At 51.9% G+C, this 26,134-nt stretch overlaps 1 protein-coding gene across 1 annotated transcript in view; it reads left to right on the top strand.

Annotated features, from left to right (window-relative positions):
- Positions 1-26,134, top strand: part of CFAP77 (cilia and flagella associated protein 77) — a 128,868-nt gene that overhangs the window by 69,559 nt on the left and 33,175 nt on the right. The window contains exons 2-3 of the mRNA XM_035015549.1: positions 4,570-4,669; positions 5,190-5,418. Of these exons, the coding sequence (XP_034871440.1) occupies positions 4,570-4,669; positions 5,190-5,418 (329 nt within the window). The remainder of the gene's footprint in view (positions 1-4,569; positions 4,670-5,189; positions 5,419-26,134) is intronic.

Genomic DNA, 26,134 nt, shown 5'->3' with positions numbered 1-26,134 from the left:
TGGAGTCAGAAGTGGGTTCAAATCCTGCCTTGGCCACTCATGAGCTGTGTGGCCCTAAAGCTGTCTGGGCCTCTGTTTCTCCACCTGAGAGCCGGGACAGTAGCAACCACTTTGCAGGATGATTTTAAGCATTAGAGGTGATGGAGGTGAAGGAGCCTAGCACATGGTCACCGTGATTACAGGTGTCACTGTGGTCAGCGGCGTTGGCACAAGGTGGGCCCAGGAGCTCATCTCATTGGTCAGCAGAGCTGGTCATGGGTGAGTCCGCTGGTCTGGGCATTCACCTGTGAATGCAGGGACCCCGAGGCACCTGGCCTCTAGACCTAAAGGACTGAGCTGCCTTTCAAGCGTGGGAGTATCTGGGAGATGGGGGGAGCCCAGGAAAAGGTCAGGGAGCACTTCCACAGTACTGGCCTGGACAGATGCTCTGCACACAGCTCCTGGGGTATTCTCGAGATGGGCCCAGGGACCCTTTGGTGTCCTACAGGTGGCCCTCTCGGATGTTGGGGGGTGACCTGCCTGAGAGGGAAGCCAGTCCAGCTGCAGGGCTGGGAGGCTGAACCCCCTTCTCCGCTGAACTCGGGAAACTCTACCTCATTCCCACCGGCTGATACTCCAGTCTGGAAAAGTTAGAGCAAATGACAAAACCAACACTCGGGGAATTCCAGATGTGAACCCAGCGTCGCAAAAGCACATAGCAGAGAGCCCTTTGGGACCTAACAAATGGTTTTTGTGTTGCTGTTACTGTTTATCCCGTGCCGGCGCTTACAAAGGCTGGCGTGAAGGGGGGGGGTCTCTGTGGAGCTCGACAACACATTGCTCTTTCAACCTGTGGCTGCGGCCACATCACAGAGGAATGGGTTCTGAAGGAGGCCAGCAGGCAGGACTACACGGCATGCAGGGCACCCACATCAGGTCAGGAAGCAGCAGGACCAGCACCCCTGAAGCCCCCTCGTGCTGCTCTCAGCTACGACCCCTGCCCCAAGGGCACCCGAGCTCCCTCTGTGCGTCCCTTGTGTGTCTGGCTTCTTTCATCCCACGCTTTGTGCGAGAGCCATCGTATGGTTGTATGTGGCTATTTATTCATTGTTGCTGTAGTGTGGGATTTCCCAGCCTCGGCACTATTGGCATTTGGGGCCAGATAATTCTTCGTTGTTGGAGGTGAGCACTGTATTGTGCATTGTAGGATGGTTAGCAGTATCCCTGGCCTCCCCTCACCAGGTGGAAAGTAGAACTCCTTCCCAAGTTGTGACAACTCAAAATGTCTCCGACATAGCCAGGTGTCCCCTGGGAGGTCAAAATTGCCCCTGATTGAGAACCGCTGCTAGGGAGTGTTCTATGGAATGAATATGTCACAACTTTTTTATCCACCTATCATGGCCATTTGGATTGTATCCGGTACTTGGCTAGTAGGAATTGAGGCGCTGTGAGCATTCTCAGATGTGTCTTTGTTGGACATGGGCACTCATTTCTGTTGGGTGTCCAGGAGGGAACTGTTGGGTTACCAGGTAGGCATATGTTTAGCTTTAATAGATATTGCTAAGCAGTTTTCCACAGTGGCTGTTTATACTTCCCCCCCAGTGCATCTGTGTTATGGTTGCTCCACATTCTCACCAATCGCACTGAGTTTTTACTTTGCATTTTTCAGACATTAAGGAACTTTAAATATGGATCTTGGCCACTTGGACATCTTCTTAATGAAGTGCCTGTTAAAGTCTCTTGCTCATCCTTCTATAGGATTGTCTGCCTTTTTTTCTTATTGATTTGTAGCAGCTCTTTATATATGATGGATAAGAGTCCTTTGCCAGATATATGTATTGTAAATATCTTCTCTCACTCTATGGACTCAGATTTTTAGAAATAGAGGCAGCCTGTGTTCCTCCAATCCAACCCCTTGGTGAGCTTGATTATTGTTATTTTTCAATTGTCCTTTTTGCAAAACAATAAATTTCATAAGGGCAAAGACTGTGAGTCTGCTTTGTTCACCGTAGAACTCCCAACTCAGGGCCTGGTGCAGAGTAGGTACAAAATAAGTATTTATAGAGTAAAAGAATGGGTGAATCTCCCATTGGGATGATTCTTGCAGCTTAAGGCTTCAAAGTGTTTGGGCAGTTGTTGATTCTCGGGGAACTCTTGGTAAAAAGTGAAGAGACAGGCACCCGCGTGCTTCTCTGTTCCCCCCCGCCCCCCACCCCCACAATGTAACAGCCAGCTCCTGAGTCTGTCTGTCGTTCCTTTGCCAGCTGGAAGTCTGCCCACCTGCACCTGCCCTGAGGGAGGCGGGGGCCTCTCCTGGAGAAGTCACATTTTAATTAACTTCCCCTGCAGTCACCGGAGAGGCCAGATCATTTTCATAAACAAATGAGAAGCCAGAGTTTTGTCTGCAGCTCAGAGTGAGTCTTGCAGAAGGAATTCAAAGCAAACCACCCAGCAGAGGCTCTGTGCATTTGCCTGGAACCCAGAGCTCCATCCCTCTCAAGGGAGGTGGGGCCTGGATTTGAGATGGAAGAGAAGAGGGACAACAATGTGTAGAAGAGAACTGATAGGGTCTCCAAGGAGGCATTTCGTTCATTCATTCATTCATTCCTTCTGCCCCTATTTACCAGCATCTACTCTATGCTGGGCACAGGGAAAAAGAGGTGAGAATAAGGGGAAGCAGGGGACAGAGGGGCAATCTCTACACTTCCTGCTCAATTTTGCTGTGAACATAAAACTGCTTTAAAAAACAAGGTCTATCTTTAAAAAAAAAAAAACTAAAAAAATTAACCTTAAAATAAATAAAGACTGAGAGCACATTCTACCAGGGGAGACAGACATTAAGCTGATCATCACGCAATTAATGACTTAATTAAACTGCTTTGTAATTTCCAGTGGCTTTACTGAGATATAATTCACATACCATACAATTCACGCAAATAAATTGTACAAAGCCAGTGGCTTTTTGCATATTCACAGACTTGGGCAACCATCACTACCACCAATTTTAGGACACCTCTCAGGACACCCCCACCCCAAGCATTCCATTCCCATCTCCCTCCCAGCCATAAGCCACCACTAATCTATTTTCTGTCTCTATGGAATGGATTTGCTATTTGAGACATTTCACGTCAATGAACTCATGCAATACGTCATCCTTGGTGACTGGCTCTTTCCCTGAGCGTCATATTGTCAAAGCCCTTCTGTGCCGCAGAGGTATTACTGTGTAATTTTGAAAGTGCTCTATAAGTAGAGCTCAGGGCCCCCCGATGCCATATAACAGGGAAAGTTGTCTGGACTGAAGACAACCCAGGAGAGCTTCCCAGAGGAAGAGGTTTTTAATCTCAGGCATTTATTGAGCATCTGCAATGTGCGACCAGGAAAGGGAAGGCAATACACATCATGGTTCTGGCTGTGTGGGAATTTATAATCCCGGCAGGTTGGCTCGTGGGTATTTGTTTAGCTGGTGGATCTGAGTGTGGGCTGGAGACGGACAGCTTGGGTTCAAATCCCAGCTTGGCCACTTCCTCCTGTGTGGCCCTGAGCAAACCGTCTGACTTGTCTATGCCTCAGCTTCCTCATCTGAGAAATGGGGCTGGTGATGGTGTCTGCCTCACAGGGTGGTTGTGAGGACCCAGTGAGAGAAGCATAGGAAGGACTAAACATTGTATCTGGGACTCGGTCAGAATCCAACTAGGGCTCAATAAAGCAGAGAAGGAGATGTTCTAAGCACCATACAGGATAGGACCTCTGACCTCAGGGAGCTGCTACTCTGAAGAGGGGCAGTATAATCTAATCTAATGACTAAGAGCCCTGGCTGGGGGCCAAACACACCAGCTTGTGAATCCCAGCCCATCCCTTAGGAGCCAGGGATCATGACTGTCTCTCTAGGCGTCCGCTTCCCTGCCTATAAAAAGTCGTGTGGTCGGTGATAGGGCAATTTTGTTCCTACAACCCCCTTCTCGGGGGCAAGGATGAGTTCACCAGGGACCCAGAGAGTGAGGAAAGCTATCCAGCCACTGGGAAGGTGATAGTGGGCCTTGTCACCATAGCTCCACCTGCAGGTGAGGATTCAAGAGGCGTCGACATCCTCATTAGCTACAGTGACAGCGACATAAGCCATCTTTGGTAGGAATGAAGAGTCAGGTAGGAAAGATGCCTCCCCCCGCCTCAACAGGGGCCTCCAGGTGAATCTCTGAGCCAGGCCTTCCAGCATATCTGCGCGGGTGAGTCACATGCAGCTCCAGCCAGGCAGATCTAGGCTGGACCCCAGATGCAGCTCCTTAGGGCAGCGACTTGCCCCACTACCTCCCACTGGACAAACGAGCCTCCTCTTTCAAGACCTCAGGGGCCTTCCTGACTTGACTCTGCTCGCTTGTCCCTCAGCATGAGCACCCCCGGCTGACTTCTCCAGCGTGTGTCTCAGGGCCTCCCTCAGGGAGGGCTCTGTCATCCACACCCTGGTAGCCCTGCAGGTCACCCACAGGGCCTGGGGCCAAGCGAGCATCCGATGACTGCCGTGGCTGAGTCTGGTATAAGTGGTTGGTCTGGGATTCCACTCCTCACCTCTGCTTTCTGTCTTTCCCCAAACAGGCTGAACTCGGGAAGCCCCGAGAAAGAAGCTGCAGTCTGCCTGGGATTGATTTTAATTATGGACTCTACACCCGGGGGCTGGACGGAGGGGTCCCCGAAGGTGAGCAAGCAGACTCTGTAGCCCTAGGGGACTTGAGCTCTCAATCCAGGCTGGTCACTGCGGGAAGAGCCGAAGAGTCACGGGGTCTGCCCCACAGCATGATTCTGGTGGAAACCATAGTCAGGGCTTGGCCGAGATCGGGAGGTCCAGGCAGGGTCCAGGTCGAAGGTAGCAGGGAAACAGCAGGGCCCCAGCCAGTGTGGAACCTTGTCCCCAGGCAAGACTGTGTTCTGTGCGGTGTGAGCTTCGAGCATGGAGGGGGCTCAGGACCAACCCTCTGATGGCCCCGAGGAGGTAAAGGCCAGGCGAGCCCAGCTCCTCAAAGGATGCTCAGGCGCCCTCTGGAATCTCTGGGAATCCTGACCCCTCCCTTTCCAGCAGGCCACACAGGGCTGTCCCGCAGCAGGCTCCGGGTTAATGGGAAGGTGTGCATGCCCGGGTTCTTCTGCGTCAGGTACCACCAGTTGCTTTAGCTCCCAGGCTGACTGCTGCACCACGGTGCTGTCCCCCCTGCCCCCAGCCATCGGACACTGGGATGTGTTTAAGCAGCATCCCACCTGCCCCCACGAGCTGACCCGGAACTACATCGCCATGAACCGCGGGGCAGTGAAAGCCGGCCTGGTAACTGCTCGGGAGAATTTCCTCTACCGTCAGCTCAACGACATTCGTATCAGTGACCAGGATGACCGGCGTGTCAAGAGGGAAGTGCCCCCTCTCCCACCAAATATGACGTTTGGGACCCTGGCACGGTAAGGTGGCTGGCACTCAAGGCTCTATCCCTCACCATGGGCGGGAGGGCGCTCAGAGGTGACTGAATTAGGGAACAATGTGGGGCATGACTTTTGACTCCAGGCAGGGGTGAGTGTTCCAGGCCTGGTCAGTCAGTGTATCTCACAAACCTTGGTCACAGTGATTGGTCCAGCAGCAGACATGTAACCCATGTCCCCGCTCTGGAAGGCATGGCATTCTACGAAAGCAGAATGTGGTTGCATGTAAGCCAATCTCAACTCAAACTGCCTTGATGTTTTTTTCTCCTAAGTGGAATTTACTGGCTTATACGATTGAAAAGCTCTGGGGTATAGAGCTTCAGGCATAGCTGGATCTAGGTAATCGAGGGATGTTATCAGTATTTGGTGTGTCTCTCTGTGTCTTGGTTTTGCTTCCCAGTCCTGGCTTCATTCTCCGACAAGCTTCTTCCTCATGCAGCAAAATGACCAGGAACAGTTCCATTCTCGGTGGGAAGGGCGCAGAAACTTCAACAGAGACCTGAGATTAAGATTCTTTGGTCCAACTTCAGAGCCTTGCCTCTCCCTGAACCAACCACTTCCAGTAGGGAGTGTGAAGTGCGCTGATGGGCCAGTCCTGGGTCACATGTCTGCCTCTGAACCAGTTGCTGAGACCAGGAGATTCTGATGCTCTGATTGGCCAGGTCTGATCCCCTGCCCCCTCTGGGAGGGGGTGGGTGGTTGGAATCGGTCTCCACAATCCACAGAGGCAGGTGGCGGAGAAGATGCAGAGTTCGAGGTTCTGACCCCAGAAGGAGGAGGACAGAGCAGAACAGCAGACAGAAGCAGCAGATGTTCGATACAGCAAGGCTTCCTAACCCAAACCACGTCATAGTACAAACATCACAAAAATCACTGGTGTTTATGCCTCGCGCCGTACAAATAAATAGAAGCACTCGAAGCTGGCAGAAAGTGGCCTGGAGCGTCCAGCTGCCCTAAGTCCCACCCAAATGCAGGAGACCCAGTATCTTGGTCCATCTGTGTGGACCAAGCCACCTTCCCATCCCCATCTCACTGGTCCTGGATAGGTGACTTCCTCAGGCTCCGCCACCATTCTTTCTTTCTTTCTTTCTTTTTGGTGGTTCCTTCTTTATTTTTAATTTTTCTTCTAATCATTTTTTATTGTGGTAGGATGTACTATTTTTAAATGTCCAGTTCAGTGGCATTAAGTAAATTCACATTGCTGTGAACCACTGCGACCATCTGTCTCCAGAACTTTCTCTTCATCCCAGACTGACATTCTGCCCCCACCCAGTAAATGGTATCTCTCTGTTCTTCCCTCCCCTCAGCTCTTGGTAGCCAGCACTCTGCTTTCTGTCTCTATGATTCTGAGACTGTAGATGCCTCATCTAAATGGAATCATTCAATATTTGCTCTTTTGTGTCTGGCTTATTTCATTTACCATAATGTCTTCGAGGTTCATCCATGTCTGTAGCAGGTGTCTGAATTTCCTTCCTTTTTAAGGTAGAATAATATCCCATTGTATGTATCCACCATGTTTTGTTTATCCGTTTATCCATTGATGGACATTTGGGTTATTTCCACCTTTTGGCTATTGTGAATAGTGCTTCTATGAACATGGGTGTGCAAATGCCTGTTTGAGCCCTGCTTTCAGTTCTTTTGGGGCATCTGCCCACGAGTGGAATTGCTGGATCATATGGGATTCTAGATTAAGTTTTTTTAGGAATTGCCAGAGTGTTTTCCACAGAGTCAGCCACCATACTTTTGTAGGCTTTTTCCCCTGCCCTTTCTCACAGCCCTACCTAGTAAAACCTACTTGTTCCCATAGTTCAGATCAGCATCATCTCTGCAGTAAGCTCTCCCATTTCCCGTGGACATCTCTCACCCAAAATGCATTTCTATTCATCAGCCCTCAAAACCGGGACTGTGACACTGGAGACACACTGGAAGGTCATTTCTGGACTGGATTAACTAATCGTCTGCACACCATCCTTCACCCACCTTTGAAGTAATGCCCCCAGTCAGTCCCTCCAGGGCAAGGCAAGGTTTCCCAAGACTGCCCGGAGTGCAGAGGGAGAGAGAGTCCCACTATGCACCAGATCACTAGATTAGTCCAGGCTGGTCGCCAGTGTCTCCAAGACAGCATGGTTTCTGGGAGCACCTCTGGCTAGGAGTTTGCCTGGGGTTCTAGTCCCAGCATGGTCCGCAGCTCTTTCCCTCCCAAGGCTTCCAGTTCCTCGTCTGTAAGCAGGCTGTTACGGCAGTAACTCGGTGTTCCAGGGTTCCCGGATTATGTTTGGTCTCTATTTCCTTTTCTTTAAAGCCCTGTGCAGGAGGTCTGCGCGGTTACTTGCCTGGCTTAGGCATGGAGAAATGAATTGACCTCCCCGAAATGGGTTCTCAACCAGATGTGCTTATATTTAAAAACAAAATTTTAGGGGCATCTGGGTGGTGCAGTCGGTTGTGTTCGACTCTTGGTTTCTGCTCAGGTGGTGATCCCAGGGCTGTGAGATCAAGCCCCCCATCAGGCCTCCCCTTATGCCCCTCCCCACCACTCTCTCTCTCTCTCTCTCTAAATAAATGAGTCTTTAAGAAAAAACTTCAGAAGACATAGAACATTAGTGATCACCTAGTTCAAAGCCCTGATTTAAAACAAGAAAGCAGGGGCTCCTGGCTGGTTCAGTCGGTAGAGCATGTGATTTGATCCTAGGGTCGTGAGTTCAAGCCCCATGTTGCGCATAGAGCTTACTTAAAAAAAGATGAAAAATAAAATAAATAGGGGCGCCTGGGTGGCTCAGTCGGTTGGGCATCTGATTCTTGATTTCAGCTCAGGTCACGCTCTCAGGGTTATGAGATGGAGCCCCGCATCAGGCTCCACGCTCAGTGCAGAGTCTACATGTCCCTCTCCCTTTGCTCCTCATCCTCTCTCTCTCTCTCTCTGAAATAAATAAATAAAATCTTAAAAAATAATAAGATAAATAAAACAAGAAAGCAGAAGTTCAGAGAGGTGAAGAGACTTTCCCAAGCAAGTTGTGACCAGACAAGAGCCAGATCTAGAGCCAGGCGGGCGGACTCCCTGTCCAGTGCTCTTTCTTCCACACCTTGCCTCCTCGGGACTGAGGTACAGTGTGAACACCCATAGTTTCCGGTCCTGGGGCTACATTATTCCACGTACAATGGAAAAGTTTAAGTCAGCTGGGCTCAGAAAGGACATCCATTATCATCTGGCTTTCAATATAAAATCTTAAATTGCTATAAAACCGAGTGGCTACAATTCCAGGGGAAGGACGTGATGAAGTGCGGGCTATATCTTCTGTGATGGTAAATGGGCTTTGCATATGCAAATTGAATGGATTTTAAAATGGTCTTTAATGACAATTTTCGTAGCAGACGTTAACATTAATTGCACAAAAATGAAAATGCTGCATTAGGTTGCTGTTAGCAACAAATATCGTGGCCATAAAGCTTTATCTTTATCAACAGCAGCCCTTTCTCATGTGACAGGGCAGCTCAGCAAATTGCAAGCAAAAGGGCTTTTACAGAGCAAAAATATCCCCCAAAGCAGGCCCAAATCAGCATCAATTCCGCTTTATTTCTTCGTAAGTGGAGGTTAAGTGGCTGCTGGGAAAGCTTTTACCGAGATGCCCAGCCTGCCTGCAGAGCCCCTCCACCTCACAACGTAAGTGCGAGGAGCAGTTAAAAGATGAGCGCCCCTCTCCGTAATGGGGCTATTACTTTAAAGTTATGGGGCCGAGGCCCATTTCCTAATGATCATCTTTTACAAGCCTCGATTGTATTTATTTCTTTACTTTAAAAGCATGTTAAAAAACCAAATCAGATTACACACGACTACCCGAGGAGTTGTTGGGGCGATTTGGTCCAATAAATAAATAGACAAAGAAACAAATGAGTGCCATTTATTCACAAGTACAGATATGTTAAAAAAAATAATAAAGTCCCATCTCAGACTAAATACACGGAAAACTCACTCTAAGCTAGGGATGCTAACGAGCATGCCAAGTGCCGCGCAAGAGAAAATTCTGACCACGGCTATTCCTCCTGTCCTCCGATATCAAATCCTCTTGCCCTTTATGTATCTTACGATGGACAAAATAACAGGTGTGAGGGGCCCACCTCCCGCCCCCTCAGCCTCTCCATACTAGATGGGAGCCAAACCCGAGTTTGGGCTTATTTCCTTTCCAGTTAGCTGATTTGGTTTCCAATCCACACTGATTTGTGGCAGATTGTCATTGCATCGGAAAGGTACATTTCAGTTCACGAGCTGGTGTGGCTAAAAGGAAGTGGGGGCCCCCAGCAATGATCGGGAAACAGAGCCCATGCGGACTTGCAGTCACAAGCTGGGGCCACGGCCAAGTCGACCCACGACACTGTTTGGCCCATGAAGTAATTATAAAGTTTGAATGACTTGCCACATTTTAAAAAGTCAGGGGATTTCATATAAAAACCTGGATTTCCCACTTCTCCCAAAAAGTCAGAAGCCAGGCAACCGGGGTCTATACCCCTGCCTGGGACCAGGGGCTGGGGCTGGGAGGCAGGGCCCCTTTGGGACAGAATCCGTGCATGCTCTTCTGTCTATCCCATCCCCGCCCAGCCTGCCTTCTCTCCTTTTTGTTATTTGGTCCTGGTGGACACTGAGTTTGCAGCCTCCTGGTGTAGACTGGCCATCCCGATCCCTCTGATAAAGGTAGGGGCCACCAGTAACAGAAGCTGCTCTGCACTAAGTTTACGTGGCAGGACTTTTGTGCATGGAATCGCTAATGCTAATATCACCCCTCTGAGTCAGGTATCCTGCCTCAATGTATCATTTGCTTCTCAGCCCAGGAAAGGGGGTGCAGCTTATGGATGCAAACTGGCAGAGCAGGATTTATACCCCGTCTGGCTGGCCAGCTTTGAAGACCACCCCTCTAGGATCAGGCAGCTGGAGAGAGCCCATGCATTATGGCTCTACCGTCTCACCCTCAAATCTCAGACTTCAAGTCAGGGAAGGATTTTAAATTCTCATTACCCACGTGTAGGGCCGTAACACAGATCTCCAAGCATGCTGTGACCCAAGGTCCATAGACAGATATGTCTGGAGGCCAGAAATGTAACTATTAAAGAAGCACTTAATTATTGATGCATTTTAGTAAGTGTTTGCAAATGTTCACATGCCCTTGGCACATCTTAATTGTTACTGCTCCTAATTGGTCCAGCATTGTCGATTATGATGAGTCAGGGATGGCGGGGAGGGGGGGAGCGGCAAGCGCCGGGCAGCAGCTGGTGCTCCTAGCAGATTCTAGGCACCCAGGGCTCTGCCACAATCCTGCCTGGGAGCCTCATGCCACATTCAAGGCAAGGATGCTAGCAGGAGGATCCATCACTCAGTCGATAAGCGAACAGCCCCCTCCTGCATGTCTGTGTATGACATGGGCCAGATGAAAGGTAGGAGGCCCCTGCTCTGAACTCATAATGGCAAACATGTATTATTGTTATAATTACATGTCAGGCCTGAGCGCCTCTGATGCACCCTCTCCCTAAATGACTCTGAACAGCTCAGTGAGTGCCAGGTTGAGACTCTCACATCCCATCTTACAGAAGAAGAGACAGAGGGTCAGAGAGGTGACGTTATTTGCCCCTGGCTGCTCTGCGCTGGGATGGGGATTGGTCTGGTCCGAACACTCGTGATGGTGACCATGGCACTGACCTACCTGCCTAACAAACACAAGGATGGAGGTAACACGGGTGGAGATGCTCCCCAAGCTTTCTCTGCACTAGAGGGGGGTGAGACAGAATCTGTGTACACCTATAGAGAGAGAGAGAGTGGAAGACCGTTCTGTCCGGATTTTTCTTAAAGCTTTAAACTTACTCTGGACACAATGAGCTTCCCTTCCGATGTGCCCCTTCTCTTCCCTCCCCCTTCAGTGGCTCCCCATTTCCCGATAGACAAACTCCTTGATGGGGCACCCAGAACCTTCACTGCACTGGATGCTCCAGCCTGCTTTGTGCACCTCAGCATCCCCGGTGCTGACCACAGTGCCCTTGCTGAAGAGGTCCTCAGTAAACACTCGCCAAATGAACCCACGAGCAAGGGCCACTTTGGAATCTGAATGTGAAGCTGGTAGCAATGTGCAACTTGGGCAGAAAACTTGGTTTATCCACCAGTTAGTCTAGTCTAGACCCACCGCCCATCCTGGTGCTGAACGCATTCAGACCATGGAGAAACGAGAAACACAGGAAAGGTAGGAAATGCTACCAGCCCACCCTCTGTCTGTGCTGATGCCCACCCAGCTATCAGATGCATCATCAGCCTGACACTGACAAATGTGAAGGATGGAGGAAATTTCACAGGCTGTTAAAAAATGTTTGCTGCCTGACAGGTTTTTTGAATCTTTCTGCCAAGCTGATTTATTTTACAAATTTACAATGGGCCCATCAGTCACTCTGGGTTATTTTGTTTCTCCCAGAGCTGATGGCCAAAATCCAAGCCGCCCACCCAAACTCCCATAAAATAATAATAAGCCCCTTCCCAGACGACTATCCGGAGATCCAAGACAGTTTCTGAATGGGGAGACCAACTCCAGATTTATTGGTGGCCTGAAAGCCGGCTGAGTGAAACCGGCCTGACCACAAGGGGGAGCGTGTGGATCTCGCAAGGTACCCCCGCACCTGAAATGCACATCCTACTGGCCAAGAAACCCGCCCAGACCTGCTCCTGACCCTGACAGTAAATAGTTCTCTGCTTTCCTGGACGCTCTGGTCCTGGAGGCCAGGGACAATGTCAGTTTTGGCTGTGCCTGGTACACAGTAGGCTCTCAGTAAGTCTTTGTTGAGGACAAATGTGGTCCAGGGCCTTTGACGGCTTTGAGACAGAGTTACCGCACGTGAACACACAGTCCATTTGAGACCGGAGAGGAGATGGTAAGCCAGAGTGCTGTGTCATTTAACAGACTCTACTGTGTTCCCCTGTGGTTGATGTTATGAATCAATATTGTGGCGATGCTGCCTCAAAGAGCGAATGTGTCCCTTGGCCTCGTTACTAGAGGTAGCAAGTCCTGAACAAGGGAGGTGACCTTCCTACTCTATTCTGCTGCTCAGGCCACACTTGTAGCATCAAATTAAAAAACATGAGGCATCATATGTTCAGGGAAGGCCCAGAGACAGCAGGATGGGGGGTAGCATGAGGGAGAGAAACCACTATGTACGAAGGACATGACAACAAACGAGGACAGTGGAGGGGCTTTATTCTCAGAGCCTTGAGAGAAGAAAACGAGGACCGGTGTGTGTGTTTGGAGAGCAGGACTGGTGGTTCACGCAGCAGAGCCCTCAATAAACAGCAGACTGGTGCATCATCTCATTAAATCCCTACAACTCCATCATTTTATAGATGAGGAGACTGAGGCTCGGAGAGTCACCCGCCCAAGGCCACACGGCCAGTCGGTGACAGAGCCAGGATCTGAGCTGCTGTCCATACCTACAGCCTGCATGCTTCCGGGAGGCAGAGCCAGAGCCTGGGCGAGGAAAACATTTCTCATCCTGAGCCCCATCCACAAGGCCGCCGGGGGTTAGGGTTAGGGTTAGGGTACGGGTTAGGGTTAGGGCACGGGTGAGTCCTCGGCCGTGGGATGGCATCCGCGAACAACAGCTACAGTGATCCGCAGCTGATGCGGGCGAGCCCTTCCCGGGGACCCAGCTTTCCACAGAGTAACCCACCACCTCCCTCTACCAACAAGGAAACTGAGGCTGGGAGAGGTTATGTCCCTGTAGCAAGAGCTCACAGGTGATAGTGGAAGCTTGTAAGTTCGGGTCCAGGCAGTTTACTCTAGGACCCTCATGCTCAGGGAGGTGTTGGCTCACACCCCAGACCCACACATCACTGCCAGGCCAGGTCCTGGGACACCCCAAACTGGGTCCAACAGGGGGCCCCTCCTCAGAGGCAGCCTGCTTCCATGGACCTGACCTGGAGGGCCTTTTGTTAAAAGAGGCCCAGGCAGGGAGAGTAGCTGGGAGGAGGTGTTGGAGGGGGCGGCTATCCTCTCCTCCTTCGTCTCTGGGACCCCTGCCCAGCTGCTCCTGCTTCAACCTCTCCCACCTCCCCAAACTCCTGCTCACTCCTTCCTCCAAGGCGGCTTTGTTGCCAGAGCCAGGAATGAGACATTTTTCATGCTTTGCCTTTTTTCCCTCTCCACTCTCCTGCGGCCCAGACAGAGATTTATTCCCGGCCCGAGGCTCTTGGCATTCGGAGCAGGGAGGGCTCAGGGAGGCGCTGATGGGCCCATAATGGATAGGGCCGTGCTCCCCTGGGGCCTGGCCCTCCCGAACCCCATCCATCAGGAGCCGCTCGGTGCCAGGGTCAGCGCTAACGAGGCCGCAGGCCGCTCCCCCTCGGGGCCTCCCCAGCTCCCGCTCTCCCGCTTTTGATTTTTCCAGAGCTGGGCCTCGCCTGCCCGCGTCGGTGGGCAAAGCATGGGAGTGGGCCTGGTGCCCCAGCCTCTGCAGCCCCAGCCTTGACACAATCGGAGGGTTTGCTGGGCTGTGGCTGGCTCTGCCCCTCAGTGACACGGTGGCCCCTCTGACATGGGACACAGGTCAGCTGGTCCTGCGGGGAGAGCTAGGCTTCAAGCCCAACACAACCCCCCGTCCTGCTGCCATGCAAGACCCCCATGCAAAAGAATTCATAGCATAAAGCGTGTTGCTGAACATGTTGGCTCAGGGGCCAACGCCGTCCCTTTCCCTTTGGAGGGAGGCGGCCTTTCATGGCAGAAAACCAGGCACCCTGCACCAGGTTCGATTCATAATAATACCAGCTTCCATTTCATTAGCTCCTCTGGGCCCAGACACGGGGACAGGCCCTCCGTGCACAGCATTTTCCCTGACCTTCAGAATGACCCTTGAGTAGCAACACTCTTTCTACAGATGGGGAAACTGAGGCCCAGAGACCCTTGTCTGTGATCGCGTGGCTGGAGAGTGGGATTTGACCTCAAAGGTCTGATCTGTCACTTCTGTCCTGTACTGCGTGCTCACTCAGTGCCCGCCTGTGCTGGGCGTCACACCGGGTGTTCGGGATACCGAGAGGAAACGGGACACAAAATGAAACACAGCAACGTGGCGCACACACGTTGTTTCTGGGCGGGGGGGCGGCAGAGGGCGGGAGAGGGCGCAGGGAGACTCTGGGCCCTGCCTGGTTTTGCACACTGCTGTATCCCGAGTGCCTAGCACAGGCCCGGGACGTAGTAGATGCTCAGTAAGTGCCAGTTGCCCAACTGCATGGGAAAGAAGAGTTGGCTTGCTGGTGATCCATCCCCAACTTGGAAACAGCCAGCACGTGAGATGAGCAACTCTTCCCTGGGCTTGGACCTGTCGGGCGCTGAGCTTCTGTTATCAGTGTCCCGGGGCTTCTGTAACAAATCACCACGAACTGGGTGGCTTCACACAACAGAAATGTATTCATTCCCTCCTAACATGGAGCCAGAAATCCAAACTCCAAGTGTCACAGGGCCCCCTTCCCCGCCGAAGGCTCTAGGCGAGAATCCCTCCTGCCTCTGCCAGCCTCTTGTGGCCCCGGGTGCTCTGGGCTTGTGGCTGCATCCTCCAGGCTCAGCTCTGTGCTCACACGGCTTCTTCTCAGTGTGTCTTGGTCTCTCTCCTTTGGTCTCCAATAAATGACACATGTCACCGGATTCAGGGCTCACCCCAATAATCCAGGGTGATCTGACCTCAAGATCCCAAAGCTAGTTATACCTGCAAAGGCTCCTTTCCCAAATGAGGTCACATTCATGGGCTCCGGGGGTTAGAAGGAGGACATATCTTTGCGGGGCCACCCACTATTCACCCACTATAATCATTAGAGCATCTTACCACAAAGTCAGAAAGCCATGCATTTCAGGCACTGTGAGGTTTTGGGGAAACCAAATTATTGCTTTGGGATGCCTGCTCCCGGGGTCTTGTTACATGCTGCCCATCCCGTGTTTGTGGAAAATAAGAAAGTGGTTTGCAATCAGTCAAAAGTTTTGCCAGAAGATGATAGGTATCCATGCTTTCTGGAGGAGCAAACGTTTTGCCACTCCTTTCTTCTGTGTTTATTAGGAAACCTTCCAAAACTACAGAGACGTTCAGAAGCTTTCATAACTAACTTCATGAACCCGCCACTCGGATTTCACAAATTTTACCCCTGGCTGTATTTGCGCCCGAGCCCTTATTAAAGAAATAAAATAGAACCAATACAGCTAGGAGCCCCTTCTCAGCCCTTTCTAGCTGCACGCCCTTCCCTCTGTTCCCAGAGGACCATCCTGAGGTTGGAACATGCATCCTTTCCATCGGGTTTTCCCACCTTTGCTACACCGTTGGATCGCCACAAATAACGCATATTTGTTTGTGTGGCTTCAGAACACATGAGTCCCTTTGTGTGGTGACTTTTGTCACTCCACACCTTTGGAAATGTCACCCCGGCCCGCGGGGTGGGTGTATTTGTCTCCCATCGCCGACGTCCAGCTGGCTCTTCATTTCCCGCGTGTGAGATTCCTCAGGGTCAAGTCCGCGAGTGGAGGTGCTGGGCTGCAGGGGGCCCTCCTCAGCTTCTGCCAGATGCTGGCACCCTCTCTGCCACTCCCACAGGGCAGGGAGGCCCCATCTGCTACTCGCTTTGTCCCCAGAGGCCAGGACCCCTGCACAGCAGACGCCTGAGTGGTCCACAAGGCATTCCGTCCCCCGTCATGTCCACTGGCTTCGCTGGGCCTTCTCCCCCCAGAGGGGCTCAAGCCCCTGCCGTGCCTGGAGCAGAGGGGCGGGGGAGGGGGTGCGCTGCAGGTGCGCAGGGGGAGCTCCCAAGTTTCAGGCGCAGGCCCTCCGGGTTGAGAGAGAAGCTTCCAGAAAGCCGGTCCTGCTCTGCTGCCCATCCTGCTGCCGCCTGCCTCCGGGCGCCTGTGTGGGGAAACTGCTAATTGACTTCACCCTTGTGAAAAATGTTAACAAATTGCAAATGACCTCTTAGGCAAATTTAGAAGTCAGGAGTGCACTACTAACTAAGCCTCCCTCCTCTGCCATTAGTTTTTACGTTGGCGCCGCAAACAATTAAAAAAATAACCAGAAGCCCAGAGGTCCTCTTCTCTAATTAGCTCTAAGAGTCCTGCCAGGGAGAGCGGCACCTCAATTACCGCCCCTTCCTCCAGGCTAGTTAGAAAAGACAGGCCCTCAGGCCAAGGGGGGGACACTGAGGAACAAGGCGGAGGGGGTGAGGAGGGATGTGGGGGCTGCAGCGGGCCCCGGGGGCCAGAGCTGACAGGCCGCCTGCCCCACAGACGTGCTGGTGGCCGCCAGGTTAGAGGGTCCCCTGCATGGGAAAGGCTCAGAGCCGGACCGCCCACAAAGGGTGCCGGGGGCCACGTGGGCCAGGACCCCCTGGGGGTGGGGGGCTGCAGCCCTGGTAAAACTCAGGGGCCTGGGCCCCGGGCCTGGTGAGTCAGAAAGTCTGACGGTGGGACCCAGGCCGCTCTACCCGGGATAAGCTGTCGGGGTGATTCTTGTTTGTCCTCAAGACTGAGGCTCTCTGGGCCCCACAGGATTGAAACGCAGCTTCGGATGCAGGCCCAGGCCTGCAGTTGGTGAGAGCACGACTTCCGCGAGCCCCCGGGCGCTCTTGCCTTCCTGAGCCCCTTCCTCCACAAAAAAAGCATTATAATAATCTAAAATATTTCATGGCTGTGCTGATTTTAAAAGAAATTAAAGCATTGCCATGGGTCCCTAACCATGTCCTAGGGCCTAGGCGTCACGCCTCCTGGGCCAGTGGGCAGGTTGGCCCTGCTTTTCCCCTTCAGGCCTGCCAAACCCTCCCTCCTCTGACTGAGTTTCCTCTCTTCTCCCACCCCCTCCTGAGGGAGCAGAGGTGGAGGCAGGGAGAGGATGGGAAAACTAGCTGTGAAGCCTGAAGACCCCAGACTCTGCACGGCACTCTCCAGCTCCCACGTTGAGGGACTCTGAGCTTACACTCTGTGGGCCTCCATATCTCCGTCTGCAAGTGGGGTCAACACGACGTCCTCCTGGGTCAGAAGAAATGCTGTGAGTTCATCAGTAATGAGTTCTTGGAGCTCTTGAAAAGAGGGACACCAAGTATTGTCACCACATCATATTGTGATTCAAGAGGCATAGAGTGGGGGTAGACTTTCACACGCCTGTAGAGGCCCGGCAGGTAGGAGGGGGGAAGTCGGTGCTGTGTGAGGCAGGAGGGAGTGGTGGGGTCTGCGTCACAGTCGGGCACACGCCTGGTCGAAGGGCAGCAGCTCCGGCCGGTTACTGACCCCTGGGAATGGGGGCTCAGCGTTGCCCTAACAGACAACCTAATGCCTCGCTAAGGAAAGCCAGACATCTGGATTCTTACGTGAATTCTGATTTTTAAAATATATATATATTGGTAGCAGAGCGGAGCAGATTACTTCATCCAATCGTTCGATATCATTAACACTAGTCCTTCATCAACCTGTCTCTTTGTCAGTAAAACAGGGAGAGAGTAGAGTTGCAGGTCCTCTGTCTCGTGGGGTTCTTGAGAGGGTGACATGGAGCGGTCCCGGGCACATGGGTGCAGCGTGGGAGGGAGGGGGCATGGTGGTCAAGGGTCCCTGGAGGGGCCTGGGGTGATGGAACTGTTTTGTATCTCGACTGTGCCGTGGGCGCGTGAACCCCTGCATGTGAGGAATTGCGTAGAAATAAATACGCAAATGAGTACGAGTAAATCTGGGGAGAGCTGAATGAGATGCGTGGACTGTGTCGCTGCCGATATCCCGGTGGTGGTTTTGTTCTTTAGTTTTTTTAAAAAAAAAAATTTTTTTTTAAGATTTTATTTATTTGCGAGAGAGAGAATGAGAGACAGAGAGCATGAGAGGGAGGAGCAGACTCCCTGCTGAGCAGGGAGCCCGATGTGGGACTCGATCCCAGGACTCCAGGATCATGACCTGAGCCGAAGGCAGTCGCTTAACCAACTGAGCCACCCAGGCGCCCTGTTCTTTAGTTTTGTAAGGGGGTTACCATCGAGGGAACTGGGGTAAGGGGTGTACGGGAATCTCTGTTTTGTTCCTTCCAACTGCTCGTGAAATATACAACGATCTTGATAAAAAACTTCAATTAAAAAAAAAGCAAAAAAAAAAAAAAAAAAAGGATTTAGCCGTAGCTTTGGTACCGTGGAGGCGAAGTTAAGCCAGGACCACTTACTGGAAGAAACAACAGTGCTGCTGTAGGCACGAGCCGAGGGCTCAGCAGACGGCCTCTGAAGTCACTGGGCTGTCAGACAGAGGGGCCCGTTCTGGAAGCCTCAGGGGGTGGAGGAGAAGGGAAGGCGCCCCAGCCCGTCTGAGCACGCAAGCCCCACGGGGCAGGGAGGAACACCTCGGGCGGATGTGCCAGCAGCTAGGGCCCCTTACACGGTGCCACTGTTGTCTGTCCCTCGTGGGCTCGGTTTTGATTTAGAGCCTCTGGCAGAAGCCCAGCCCTCCGGCCTTCTCCCTCCTCCAAAACCAGACCTTCCACGGTCCTTGGCCACGGCCCATCCCGGAGGCCACTGTCTACCCCTCCAGTCTTCCAGGGCTGTGCGGGGCCGGTCGCAGTGCCTCGCCCGCCCCATGGGAGCAGCAGACCCCTGGTATATTAGAGATGGATTTTAATTCTATTTTAACAAAATAGCTGTCTCCACTGGAAGAAGCATCAAGCACCAAATAAGGACCAGTTTTGAGCGGAATCACGTTGAACAGAACTCCGTGCTGTCATTGATTTTCCAGGAAGAAAAAAATTGCCTCTGGCTACTAAACCGAATTAGTAGTCACTGATGACCAATTATTTTAGCCCGCTGTGAACGGATAGCCGTACTAAAATCCGGTTTGTCAGACCCAAGGCTCCCTTCTCAAACACCTTTCAACAAATGTGTACCTGAAGTCCCTCAGAAGGTTCCTGCAGCTTCCTCTCTTCCGCCAACTTCTCCAGCTCCACAAAGTTTTAATGAGCAGCGAAGATGAAGATGGGTTGCCATGAAAGGGGCCCCCCTAATCCACAGAGCGCTCTTTGGCAGAGAGGAGCCGAGCCGGCAAATCAGAGCTGTCAGCCCTCATCCCCCGCACGTACAAAATGTCAGCCTAATGTTTGCAAATGATAATTTCCATTTCCCTTGCTCGTCCCTGGTGCCTTCATCCGAGATCAACCCCTGGTCTGGGGTATCAATCGCGAAGCAGCGAAGATGGATTGGATTGAACTAATTTGAAGTTTCTTGCAGGCCTACCCCAAGTAGAGCTGATTTCATTTCATTTTATTCCCCATTTTCCGCTTTATTAGACTTAGTTTTGACACGGTTTTGTTGTTAGCGAAAACATCAGGGTGGTGAGGACTTCTCCGAGAGGTTCCTGCCAGGTTATGGGCAAACAATTTGTCACTGATGGGCACCGCTCAGACACAGCGGAAAGGGTGCGCAGAAATCCTCGAAACTGTGTGCGAGGGCCCGAGGCCCCCGGGATGGGGCCACCCGGGCTCAGGACCCAGTGCCTTCTCTGCATAGAGGAAGCACTGTCGGACGGAAAACACAGCTTTACCATCCGGGCACAGAGCAGGACCAGCGGCGAGGCCACCCAGACAGGCCACTGCGCAGTGACCACTGGATCTCTCAGACCTCCTTTGGGGTCGCTGAGCGCACAGCCCCACCGTGAGGAGGCAGACTCTTTAGAGCCAGGGAAACCTGCATGGGGTCCCCGGCTCTGGCACCTGCCTGCTCCGTGTCCCTGAGCAAACCCTGGGCAAGTTCCTGGCTTTATCTGAGCCTCAGTTTCCCCATGGGAAAGCAGGAATGTTCCCCTTCACTTTCGGAGTCATGAGGAATCAGTGGGACTGCAGCTGGAATGCTCGACAGCGGCTTGGTATAGTACGTGCTCATTGAAACAGGAGGTATTTCTGACCTGCTGTTAGTCTCCGATGCCCATCAGGCCAGTGCAGGGCTGGGAGGCACGGTGCCAGCCTGATGGGATGTTCATGCCCACCCCTCTGTGAGGAGTCCCCTTGCTTCACTCCCCCACCCCCACTACCCTCTGCTCATCCTCAAAGATCCATCAAAAGGCTCAGAGAGAACGTTCCTCCTCCCACGCCCTTGCTGAATTAAGTTCCTGCCTCCTAGCTCCCACGGCATCTCTACATTGGCGCTTAGGTCTGCAGAGGGGAGAGCTGCAGGTGGATGCGCCCACAGGCTCCCCACACAAATGTCACACTCACCGGCTGTGTGGTCTTGGGCAAGACAGTGACCTTCTCTGGGCCTCGGATTTCCTGTCTTGGAATGAGAATATTAATGTCATGAGATTGAGCCCTGCATCTGGCTCTGCGCTCAGTGTGGAGTCTGCTTATCCCCCTCCCTCTGTTCTTCTCCCCCACCCCCTGCTCTCTCTCTCAAATAAATAAATTTTTAAAAATCTTAAAAAAAAAAATCTGTCTCTAGAGCTGTTGTCCCCAGGATTGAGGAAGCAGGCAGGAAGTGTACGTTGTGATAATTATCATTATTTTTGCTGCAGAGTGCAGAGCTCATGTCCCTGCGTTTCAGAGCGCCCAGCCCATGGTGGGGGGGTGCTGTTCCTGCTCCTGGGAGGGTCAGATGGGTGAGCAGACAAACGAGTAAGTGGACGCAGGGCCGAGATCTCATTCATAGGATGTGTAGCCTTTCCTCCCCTGGAATGGCCTGGGTCCTCAAATCCTATGTCGCCGCCCCCATCCCAGCCTAATTCACCCACCCCCACCACCACAGCAAGAGTTGTGAAGTGTGGCCGTCACCATGCCTCATCCTCTCTCCTCCTGCTCAGAAACCATCCGTAGCTCCCTAGTACCTTCACCAACACCTTCCTCTCTTAGGGCTCCTGCCTTGGTCATTTTCTCCTCAACCCATCTTCTTAGTTTTTTCTCTTAAAACACCTTTATTGGAGTGTAATTTTTAGATGTTGAAATGGTTCGTGTGCAATTTGATGAGTTTTGACAGATTTATCCAGCTTGGGGATGGGGGCACCTGGCGGGCTCAGCCAGTGGAGCGTCTAACTCCTGGTCTCAGGGTCGTGAGTTTGAGCCCCACGTCAGGTGTAAAGATTACTTTAAAAAAATTTAGATACTGGGGTATTCAATGAAAATACAGCACATTTCCATGACCCCCAAAGTCCCCAGAACCCCTTTGTGGACAGCCTCTCCCTGCCTCCAGGAGGATCCCCGCTGGGACCAAGCTCCCCAGCTCCGGGGTGGACCTGGTCCCATGCCTCCTGCCTTCCTGGCCCAGGACCCCCTCCCCAGATGCTTGCGTATGGCCAGCCCCCTGATCCTCTCTGCTCTTTGGAGAGACTCCGAACAGCCCCCACCCCCACATCCCAACCCCTGTGCTCTGGGGACCCCTCCAATATCACGTGGAAGCATAGACTTTTACAAGCCCTAATCACTTTTGAATGGTTTTAAAGATTCATAGCGAACGGGTCTGAGAGTCAAAGATTCCCCTGGCTGGGTGGGCTCTCAGAGGACCGCCCCCCACACACACCAGCCAGAGGCCTCCTAGACTAAACATCCTCAGGGAGGGGCTGCCATCCTGTGCCACCTGTCCTGAGCGGGCCCTCTGTTCTCGGCTGCCCGTTTCGGGATCCAGGAGCCACTCCGACATGCTGGCTTTAATTACAGAGCATCCCCCATGAGAGAGAGAGAAAGGGACCCAAAGGCCTGGGGGCTTGCCCTCCGTGGCTGTACCCTTTCTGCAGGACGGAAGGGCCACCCCGCCCCCATCACTAGGTTCCCCAAGGCAAAGCTAGTATCTTCCAAAGACCCCCTCTTGGGCATTGCAGTGAAGGAGAAGAGCTGTCCTCAGGGAGGGGGTTCTTACAGGGAGAGGGAGTGGGACTCTGGAGCCCCTCAGCCTTTTTACCCAGTGCAGGCTGGCTGTCCAGGCTGGGAGGGGCACAGAGAACAATCCAGCCTTGACCCCTGTTCCATGGAGCTTAGAGCCTGCTGGAACAGGTGGTTATTGAACTAACTGTTGTAAAAAATGTCAAAAAGATCTTTATATAGCAGGGACAGCAAAGTCTCCTGCAGAGCTACGGGAGGTCTCAGGAGGGATGGTGGAGCGAGGTGGTTGGTGGTGGGGGCGTGAGCATCTCATCTAAGCTGAGACTGGAAGATGAAACAGGGGGGATCTGGGGGTGCGCTGGTCTGGGAGGAGGTGGGAGTGGGATGTGGTCCGGGAGATAGCACAGAGCCCCTAAAAATTGTGCCCCACGCCGCAAGGGCAATGAGAAGGCGCCTGTGGGTGTTAAGAAAGACAGGGTCAGATGTGCATTGTTAAAAAAGCCTCGGCTCCTGTGTGGACCAGGCGCTGTTACAGGGCCTGGTGAGACAGCAAGTGTCTGGGAAGGTCTGGGGTGCTATCTGAGAGTAGCCAGCCCCCCTGGCTCTCGCCTCTGTCTGCAGTTGGCTCCCTGGCAGACTCCAAGCTCGGTGTAAATCGATTGGCATTCTCATGGCGGTAGCCCGAGGGCAAGAGTCCAGGCTTTGCTGGCAGAATGTGCTGTGTGACCCTGGATCAGCCATTTGACCTCTCTGGGCTTTGGCTTCCCCACTTCCACGTTTCCCACCTCATTTAGTGAGGATAAATAATTAAGACCTTCTGTATGCACCCCTTCCAGCTTCTCAAAAGCAAGCTGCAGACAGGATAGCTACAATTGTGACCACAGGGGATCCTCTGCCTGTGGCAAAAATCATTCATTTTGGGGTGGGAGAAAAATGCCTATTTTTTTTTTTATTATTATAAAGAATCGCATTTACTTCAAAAGAAAAAAAGCTGAACATGTTTTAAGGTAGCAGCAAAAAGTAGTTGCAGAAGAAAACAAGGAAATGGCTCCTAAAGATGCATCCTCGAAGGGTCTAGGACCTGGGAAAATGCTAATAAAACTCCTCAACACCAACCATACAGGGCTGGGCTCTTGCCAGGCGCCTCCCCGGCCCTGAAGGCCTGGCCCACCCTCAGCTGCTTGTGGGGAGCTGCTGAGCGTTCTGGTCTGATGTTCTCAGGGGTGGGGGTTGGGGGGCTTGGATCCACCACCCCCATTACTGGCTGTGTGACCCCAGCTGGGCCACATGAACTCCCAGGCTTGGAATTCCCTCCCTCCCTCCCTCCCTCCCTCCCTCCCTTCCCTCCTTTCTTTCTTTCTTTTTTTTTTTTTTTTAAAGATTTTATTTATTTATTTGACAGAGAGAAACACAGCGAGAGAGGGAACGCAAGCAGGGGGAGTGGGGGAGGGAGAAGCAGGCTTCCTGCTGAGCAGGGAGCCCGATGTGGGACTTGATCCCAGGACCCTGGGATCATGACCTGAGCCGAAGGCAGACGCTTAACGACTGAGCCACCCAGGCGCCTCCTTCCTTCCTTCCTTCCTTCCTTCCTTCCTTCCTTCCTTCCTTCCTTCCTTCCTTCCTTCCTTCCTTCCTTCCTTCCTTCCTCCCTTCCTCCCTTCCTCCCTCCCTCCCTCCCTCCTTCCCTTCCTTCCTTGTTTTTTGTTTTATTCATTGCAAAACAGTCCTATAACCAGTAAACAGACAGGAGGGGAAGGGTCCTCTTGCCCCATGCCCTGTGCCTGCCCCCAACCCCGTCTGCCATCATCGGCAGATTCTCTCCAGCCTTTATCCACCCTTCCACACCTGTGTGGATGCAGGTGTATGCGTATGGCTCTTTCTCCCCTGGACTTGTGTTTTCACATTTTACAGAGGTCTCAGAGATCTTTCTGGGTCATTACACATATGGCCACCCCATTCTTTTTGACAACTATATAATATTTCCTACTAAAGACACCATCACTTTTATAAATGTGACCAGCACAGCGAACAAGTGGGAGCCACAGGGGAATTCTAGACCATCCAATGCTCTATATAGCAGGGACAGCAAAGTCTCCTGCAGGGCTATGGGAGATCTCAGGAGGGATGGTGGGGTGAGGTGGTTGGTGGTGGGGGCGTGAGCATCTCATCTAAGCTGAGACTGGAAGATGAAACAGGGGGGATCCGGGGGTGCGCTGTTGATCCTGTTCAAACCTGCTCTGAGGGTCAGCTTCTTACCCTGGTGAAATCTCAGATGCCCTTGGCCTTTAGGCTCACATCCAGTACAAGACATTCCCGTGTGCTAGTTAAGATGTCCAACCGAGTGTAAGAATCAAAACTTCCAGCTTCACTGGGAGAAGTTTCTTTCCCCCGTGGCTGGAAGCTCGGTGGGAAGGGGCTGGGATTGAGTTGCCCTGAATGACCTGCTTCACCTCCTCCTAGGCTCGGGGGCAGGTGGAGGGCTGACAGCAGGGTCCCAGTTAATGTGGGATGATAATGATTTGGGAAGCTTTCGGGGTGCCCGGGTAGCTCAGATGGTTAAGCGTCTGCCTTCAGCTCAGGTCATGATCCCAGGGTCCTGGGATCGAGCCCACATCGGGCTCTCTGCTCAGCGGGGAGTCTGCTTCTCCCTCTCTCTGCCCTTTCCCACTGTGCTCTCTCTCTCTCTCAAATGAATAAACAAAGTCTTTAAAAACAAGTATAAGAAAATGATTTGGGAAGCTTTCTTAAGAACAATCTGGAAGGCCCTGGAATACTACCCAAGGCGAGGTTGTGAGAGCTGATGTGTACAGATCCCCAGGCCCAGTGCTCAAGGCTCTGTTAACGTTTTACGCGCTTCAGTCAACTTTGAGCTTCTATATTGTCCTAGGCCAATCACCCGTTTTGTTTGGGTTTTCACGTGCATTAGCATAAATTTATAGATACCATCCTCTTATAATTAAAATAAGATCTTACTTACACTTGAGGGCAGCTCCAGATTTGTCCAACTTGGAACATATTCAAGTTTGGGGCCCCTTTTGAGGAAAAAAAATTCAAAATCATGAATACAAATTTAGGCCCAAAACTTAACTCCTCATTAGACCAAGAAAAGAAAAGAGAACAAATTACAAAGTTAAGTAAGCTGACGAATACCACAAACCACAAATTACAGAAAAATCAGACTTGAAAAAATTGCTGGACAAACCCTATCTTCATCTCTCCCCTACATTTTGGGGCCCTGTACTCTTTGTTTACCTCTTTGCACGGCAGGAATTTTATGGTACTTTCCCATAAAGGAGGAAGGAAGCTGCTCCAGCCTCTCCTCTAACATGCTTGATTGCATTTTAAACAATATTGTACTTTGAAATAATGCTGGATTCACAGGAAGTTGTAGAGACGGTACAGAGAGATCCTGTATATTCTTCATGCAGCTTTCCCCAAAGATAAAATCCTATATAACTACATGCAACGTCAAAACTAAAAACGTGGCGTTGGTACAACACACAGACTTCATGGCTTTGGCATGCGCTCGGGTGTGTGTGTGTGTGTGTGTGTGTAGATCTGTGTGGTACAATCAAGATTCAGAACTGTTCCATCACCTCAAAGACCTCAAAGTCACCACAGTGACTCCGCTCCCCACCATTCCCTAATCCCTGGAAAGTTCCACGATGTGATGTGCATGAAATCACAGAGTAGGTGACCTTTTGAAATTGTCCATTTCCGCTCGGCGCGATGACCTTGAGATCCATCCAAGTTGTGTGTTCCAATAGCCTGATCCTTTTTTCCGCTGAGCAGCGTTCCGTAGTACCGATGGACCCCGGTTTGTTTATCCATTCATCCACTGGAGGATATTTTGGTTGTATAACAAATATCAATTATCTATAACAAATAAAGCTGCTAT

Source organism: Mirounga leonina, unplaced genomic scaffold, assembly GCF_011800145.1.
Source record: "Mirounga leonina isolate KUSES-001 unplaced genomic scaffold, KU_Mleo_1.0 Mir_170, whole genome shotgun sequence".
Classification (NCBI taxonomy): domain Eukaryota; kingdom Metazoa; phylum Chordata; class Mammalia; order Carnivora; family Phocidae; genus Mirounga; species Mirounga leonina.
This window is presented reverse-complemented; position numbering and strand designations above follow the sequence as displayed.